General features: G+C 44.0%; 1 protein-coding gene across 1 annotated transcript in view; it reads left to right on the forward strand.

The window, feature by feature from the left end:
• Positions 1-1,541: 1,541 nt before the first annotated feature.
• LOC135566771 (regulator of G-protein signaling 22-like) overlaps positions 1,542-7,489 on the forward strand; it is a 12,773-nt gene continuing 6,825 nt past the window's right edge. The window contains exons 1-2 of the mRNA XM_065014389.1: positions 1,542-1,700; positions 5,221-5,434. Of these exons, the coding sequence (XP_064870461.1) occupies positions 1,552-1,700; positions 5,221-5,434 (363 nt within the window). The 5' untranslated portion in view covers positions 1,542-1,551. The remainder of the gene's footprint in view (positions 1,701-5,220; positions 5,435-7,489) is intronic.

Consider the following 7,489-nt stretch of genomic DNA (forward strand, 5'->3'; position numbering starts at 1 on the left):
GATAAGGCGGAGCTTTACCTAGCATGGACTTGTAGATGACCTGGAGCCAGTGGGTCTGGCGACGAATATGTAGCGAGGGCCAGCCGACTAGAGCATACAAGTCGCAGTGGTGGGTGGTATAAGGTGCTTTGGTGACAAAACGGATGGCACTATGATAGACTGCATCCAGTTTGCTGAGTAGAGTGTTGGAAGCCATTTTGTAGATGACATCGCCTGAAATCGAGGATCGGTAGGATAGTCAGTTTTACTAGGGTAAGCTTGGCGGCGTGAGTGAAGGAGGCTTTGTTGCGGAATAGAAAGCCGACTCTTGATTTGATTTTCGATTGGAGATGTTTGATGTGAGTCTGGAAGGAGAGTTTGCAGTCTAGCCAGACACCTAGGTACTTATAGATGTCCACATATTCAAGGTCGGAACCATCCAGGGTGGTGATGCTAGTCGGGCATGCGGGTGCAGGCAGCGATCGGTTGAAAAGCATGCATTTGGTTTTACTCGCGTTTAAGCGCAGTTGAGGCCACGGAAGGAGTGCTGTATGGCATTGAAGCTCGTTTGGAGGTTAGATAGCACAGTGTCCAATGACGGGCCGAAAGTATATAGAATGGTGTCGTCTGCGTAGAGGTGGATCAGGGAATCGCCCGCAGCAAGAGCAACATCATTGATATATACAGAGAAAAGAGTCGGCCCGAGAATTGAACCCTGTGGCACCCCATAGAGACTGCCAGAGGACCGGACAGCATGCCCTCCGATTTGACACACTGAACTCTGTCTGCAAAGTAATTGGTGAACCAGGCAAGGCAGTCATCCGAGAAACCGAGGCTATTGAGTCTGCCGATAAGAATATGGTGATTGACAGAGTCGAAAGCCTTGGCGAGGTCGATGAAGACGGCTGCACAGTACTGTCTTTTATCGATAGCGGTTATGATATCGTTTAGTACCTTGAGCGTGGCTGAGGTGCACCCGTGACCGGCTCGGAAACCAGATTGCACAGCGGAGAAGGTACGGTGGGATTCGAGATGGTCAGTGACCTGTTTGTTGACTTGGCTTTCGAAGACCTTAGATAGGCAGGGCAGGATGGATATAGGTCTATAGCAGTTTGGGTCCAGGGTGTCTCCCCCTTTGAAGAGGGGGATGACTGCGGCAGCTTTCCAATCCTTGGGGATCTCAGACGATATGAAAGAGAGGTTGAACAGGCTGGTAATAGGGGTTGCGACAATGGCGGCAGATAGTTTCAGAAATAGAGGGTCCAGATTGTCAAGCCCAGCTGATTTGTACGGGTCTAGGTTTTGCAGCTCTTTCAGAACATCTGCTATCTGGATTTGGGTAAAGGAGAACCTGGAGAGGCTTGGCTTGGGCCATAACCCTAACTCCAACCCTGACCCCAACCCTTAACCCATAACTCTGACTCTTAACCTAAGCCATAACCCTAACCTCAACCCCAACCCTTCATTGAAGTATAGAACCTGAGATGACAATGAGCCTTCCTCTTAACCAATGACGTGGACAGAACCATCTTCAATGATTGATTGATTAATTGTTACAGGCATTTGGTCCAGATGCGAAGCTGCTACCTGCTGACCGGTGGCCAGAGCAGTCTGAATGGTGAGCTGTTGACCAGACTGGGTCTCTCTACCTCCCCCTGCTGGAGAGAGGACAGACTGCAGAGAGTTCAGCCCCGCGTCACTGAGGCACTGCTCTGCTACTGGTGAGGAGACTGACAAGGTCATCCACACCAGGGGTTTTTAAACCTCTCCTCGGGGACCCCCAGACGTTCCACGTTTTTTAAACTACTACAGAGCTCCCCGATTTCACATTGTGATCATGTTTATATACTGTTTTACCCACTTCGTATGTATAAACTGTATTCTAGTCAAGGCCCATCCTCTACAACTACTGTTAAAACACCATCCTATATAACTACTGTCTATACACACCATCCTATATAACTACTGTCTATACTGTCTATACACACCATCCTATATAACTACTGTCTATACACACCATCCTATATAACTACTGTCTATACTGTCTATACACACCATCCTATATAACTACTGTCTATACACACTATCCTCTATAACTACTGTCTATACACACCATCCTATATATATAACTACTGTCTATACTGTCTATACACACCATCCTATATAACTAATGTCTATACACACCATCCTCTATAACTACTGTCTATACTGTCTATAAACACCATCCTATATAACTACTGTCTATACACACCATCCTATATAACTACTGTCTATACTGTCTATACACACCATCCTATATAACTACTGTCTATACACACCATCCTATATAACTACTGTCTATACTGTCTATACACACCATCCTATATAACTACTGTCTATACTGTCTATACACACCATCCTATATAACTACTGTCTATACTGTCTATACACACCATCCTATATAACTACTGTCTATACACACCATCCTGTATAACTACTGTCTATACACACCATCCTATATAACTACTGTCTATACACACCATCCTATATAACTACTGTCTATACACACCATCCTATATAACTACTGTCTATACTGTCTATACACACCATCCTATATAACTACTGTCTATACACACCATCCTATATAACTACTGTCTATACACACCATCCTATATATATAACTACTGTCTATACTGTCTATACACACCATCCTATATATATAACTACTGTCTATACACACCATCCTATATAACTACTGTCTATACTGTCTATAAACACCATCCTATATAACTACTGTCTATACACACCATCCTATATAACTACTGTCTATACACACCATCCTATATAACTACTGTCTATACACACCATCCTATATAACTACTGTCTATACACACCATCCTCTATAACTACTGTCTATACACACCATCCTTTATAACTACTGTCTATACTGTCTATACACACCATCCTTTTAACTACTGTCTATACTGTCTATACACACCATCCTATATAACTACTGTCTATACACACCATCCTATATAACTACTGTCTATACACACCATCCTATATAACTACTGTCTATACTGTCTATACACACCATCCTTTTAACTACTGTCTATACTGTCTATACACACCATCCTATATAACTACTGTCTATACACACCATCCTATATAACTACTGTCTATACTGTCTATACACACCATCCTATATAACTACTGTCTATACACACCATCCTATATAACTACTGTCTATACTGTCTATACACACCATCCTATATAACTACTGTCTATACACACCATCCTATATAACTACTGTCTATACTGTCTATACACACCATCCTTTTAACTACTGTCTATACTGTCTATACACACCATCCTATATAACTACTGTCTATACACACCATCCTATATAACTACTGTCTATACTGTCTATACACACCATCCTATATAACTACTGTCTATACACACTATCCTCTATAACTACTGTCTATACACACCATCCTATATAACTACTGTCTATACTGTCTATACACACCATCCTATATAACTACTGTCTATACACACCATCCTATATAACTACTGTCTATACTGTCTATACACACCATCCTATATAACTACTGTCTATACCACCATCCTATATAACTACTGTCTATACACACCATCCTATATAACTACTAGACTGTGACCTGAACTAGGATCAGCTGGTCCGTACTAGACTAGACTGTGACTCCAACTGGGATCACCTGGTCCGTACTAGACTAGACTGTGACCTGAACTAGGATCACCTGGTCCATACTAGACTAGACTGTGACTCCAACTGGGATCACCTGGTCCGTACTAGACTAGACTGTGACCTGAACTAGGATCACCTGGTCCATACTAGACTAGACTGTGACTCCAACTGGGATCACCTGGTCCGTACTAGACTAGACTGTGACCTGAACTAGGATCACCTGGTCCGTACTAGACTAGACTGTGACCTGAACTAGGATCGCCTGGTCCATACTAGACTGTGACCTGAACTGGGATCACCTGGTCCATACTAGACTAGACTGTGACCTGAACTGGGATCACCTGGTCCATACTAGACTAGACTGTGACCTGAACTGGGATCACCTGGTCCATACTAGACTAGACTGTGACCTGAACTGGGATCACCTGGTCCGTACTAGACTAGACTGTGACCTGAACTAGGATCACCTGGTCCATACTAGACTGTGACCTGAACTAGGATCACCTGGTCCGTACTAGACTAGACTGTGACCTGAACTAGGATCACCTGGTCCATACTAGACTGTGACCTGAACTAGGATCACCTGGTCCATACTAGACTGTGACCTGAACTAGGATCACCTGGTCCGTACTAGACTGTGACCTGAACTAGGATAACCTGGTCCATACTAGACTAGACTGGTACCTGAACTGGGGATCACCTGGTCCATACTAGACTAGACTGTGACCTGAACTGGGGATCACCTGGTCCATACTAGACTAGACTGTGACCTGAACTAGGATCACCTGGTCCATACTAGACTAGACTGGTACCTGAACTGGGGATCACCTGGTCCGTACTAGACTAGACTGTGACCTGAACTAGGATCACCTGGTCCGTACTAGACTGTGACCTGAACTAGTATCACCTGGTCCGTACTAGACTAGACTGTGACCTGAACTGGGATCACCTGGTCCGTACTAGACTAGACTGTGACCTGAACTAGGAACACCTGGTCCGTACTAGACTAGACTGTGACCTGAACTAGGATCACCTGGTCACCTGGTCAAGTTGTGTTCCAGGGGTCCCAGGTTGATGTTGATGTTGTGTTCCAGGGGTCCCAGGTTCATGTTGATGTTGTGTTCCAGGGGTCCCAGGTTCATGTCTTGTTCCAGGGGTCCCAGGTTCATGTTGTGTTCCAGGGGTTCCAGGTTCATGTTGTGTCCCAGGGGTCCCAGGTTCGTGTTGTGTCCCAGGGGTCCCAGGTTCATGTTGTGTCCCAGGGGTCCCAGGTTCGTGTTGTGTTCCAGGGGTCCCAGGTTCGTGTTGTGATCCAGGGGTCCCAGGTTCGTGTTGTGATCCAGGGGTCCCAGGTTCATGTTGTGATCCAGGGGTCCCAGGTTCATGTTGTGATCCAGGGGTCCCAGGTTCATGTTGTGTTCCAGGGGTCCCAGGTTCATGTTGTGATCCAGGGGTCCCAGGTTCATGTTGTGATCCAGGGGTCCCAGGTTCATGTTGTGTTCCACGGGTCCAAGGTTCATGTTGTGTTCCAGGGGTCCCAGGTTCAGGATGAGCCAGAGAGCAGTAGATCCTCTCAGACTGTCACTGTGGAAGAACAGACAGCTACACCCTCCCTCTGGTGTGAACCCTAACCCTCGTTACATTAACCTCCACCCCCTCCGGCCTCACACCTCTATCCCTCGACCTACCATCCGCCCAGACACCTCTCTACCCAGAGACCTTACCCCCACACCAGCTCACACACAGGTACTATGTGTGACCGACAGAGAGTTGAGATAAGAGCTTTGAAATGTCTTTATTTTATGAAAAGCGCTATATAAGTTAAATAAAGTCGTATTATTCGGTGTGTGTGGTGTCAGACAGGTTAGTAAAGTCTTATTGTTCTGTGTGGTGTCAGACAGGTTAGTAAAGTCGTATTATTCTGTGTGGTGTCAGACAGGTTAGTAAAGTCGTATTATTCTGTGTGGTGTCAGACAGGTTAGTAAAGTCGTATTATTCTGTGTGTGTGGTGTCAGACAGGTTAGTAAAGTCGTATTATTCTGTGTGTGTGGTGTCAGACAGGTTAGTAAAGTCGTATTATTCTGTGTGGTGTCAGACAGGTTAGTAAAGTCGTATTATTCTGTGTGGTGTCAGACAGGTTAGTAAAGTCGTATTATTCTGTGTGTGTGGTGTCAGACAGGTTAGTAAAGTCGTATTATTCTGTGTGGTGTCAGACAGGTTAGTAAAGTCGTATTATTCTGTGTGGTGTCAGACAGGTTAGTAAAGTCGTATTATTCTGTGTGGTGTCAGACAGGTTAGTAAAGTCGTATTATTCTGTGTGGTGTCAGACAGGTTAGTAAAGTCGTATTATTCTGTGTGTGTGGTGTCAGACAGGTTAGTAAAGTCGTATTATTCTGTGTGGTGTCAGACAGGTTAGTAAAGTCGTATTATTCTGTGTGGTGTCAGACAGGTTAGTAAAGTCGTATTATTCTGTGTGTGTGGTGTCAGACAGGTTAGTAAAGTCGTATTATTCTGTGTGGTGTCAGACAGGTTAGTAAAGTCGTATTATTCTGTGTGTGTGGTGTCAGACAGGTTAGTAAAGTCGTATTATTCTGTGTGGTGTCAGACAGGTTAGTAAAGTCGTATTATTCTGTGTGGTGTCAGACAGGTTAGTAAAGTCAGTATTATTCTGTGTGGTGTCAGACAGGTTAGTAAAGTCATATTATTCTGTGTGTGTGGTGTCAGACAGGTTAGTAAAGTCGTATTATTCTGTGTGTGGTGTCAGACAGGTTAGTAAAGTCGTATTATTCTGTGTGTGTGGTGTCAGACAGGTTAGTAAAGTCGTATTATTCTGTGTGGTGTCAGACAGGTTAGTAAAGTCGTATTATTCGGTGTGTGTGGTGTCAGACAGGTTAGTAAAGTCGTATTATTCTGTGTGTGTGGTGTCAGACAGGTTAGTAAAGTCGTATTATTCTGTGTGGTGTCAGACAGGTTAGTAAAGTCGTATTATTCTGTGTGTGTGGTGTCAGACAGGTTAGTAAAGTCGTATTATTCTGTGTGGTGTCAGACAGGTTAGTAAAGTCGTATTATTCTGTGTGGTGTCAGACAGGTTAGTAAAGTCGTATTATTCTGTGTGGTGTCAGACAGGTTAGTAAAGTCGTATTATCCTGTGTGTGTGGTGTCAGACAGGTTAGTAAAGTTGTATTATTCTGTGTGGTGTCAGACAGGTTAGTAAAGTCGTATTATTCTGTGTGTGTGGTGTCAGACAGGTTAGTAAAGTCGTATTGTTCTGTGTGGTGTCAGACAGGTTAGTAAAGTCGTATTATTCTGTGTGGTGTCAGACAGGTTAGTAAAGTCGTATTATTCTGTGTGGTGTCAGACAGGTTAGTAAAGTCGTATTATTCTGTGTGGTGTCAGACAGGTTAGTAAAGTCGTATTATTCTGTGTGTGTGGTGTCAGACAGGTTAGTAAAGTCGTATTATTCTGTGTGGTGTCAGACAGGTTAGTAAAGTCGTATTATTCTGTGTGTGTGGTGTCAGACAGGTTAGTAAAGTCGTATTATTCTGTGTGTGTGGTGTCAGACAGGTTAATAAAGTCGTATTATTGTGTGTGGTGTCAGACAGGTTAGTAAAGTCGTATTATTCTGTGTGGTGTCAGACAGGTTAGTAAAGTCGTATTATTCTGTGTGTGTGGTGTCAGACAGGTTAGTAAAGTCGTATTATTCTGTGTGTGGTGTCAGACAGGTTAGTAAAGTCGTATTATTCTGTGTGGTGTCAGACAGGTTAGTAAAGTCGTATTATTCTGTGTGTGTGGTGTCAGACA

Source organism: Oncorhynchus nerka, unplaced genomic scaffold (genome assembly GCF_034236695.1).
Source record: "Oncorhynchus nerka isolate Pitt River unplaced genomic scaffold, Oner_Uvic_2.0 unplaced_scaffold_3406, whole genome shotgun sequence".
Taxonomy (NCBI): domain Eukaryota; kingdom Metazoa; phylum Chordata; class Actinopteri; order Salmoniformes; family Salmonidae; genus Oncorhynchus; species Oncorhynchus nerka.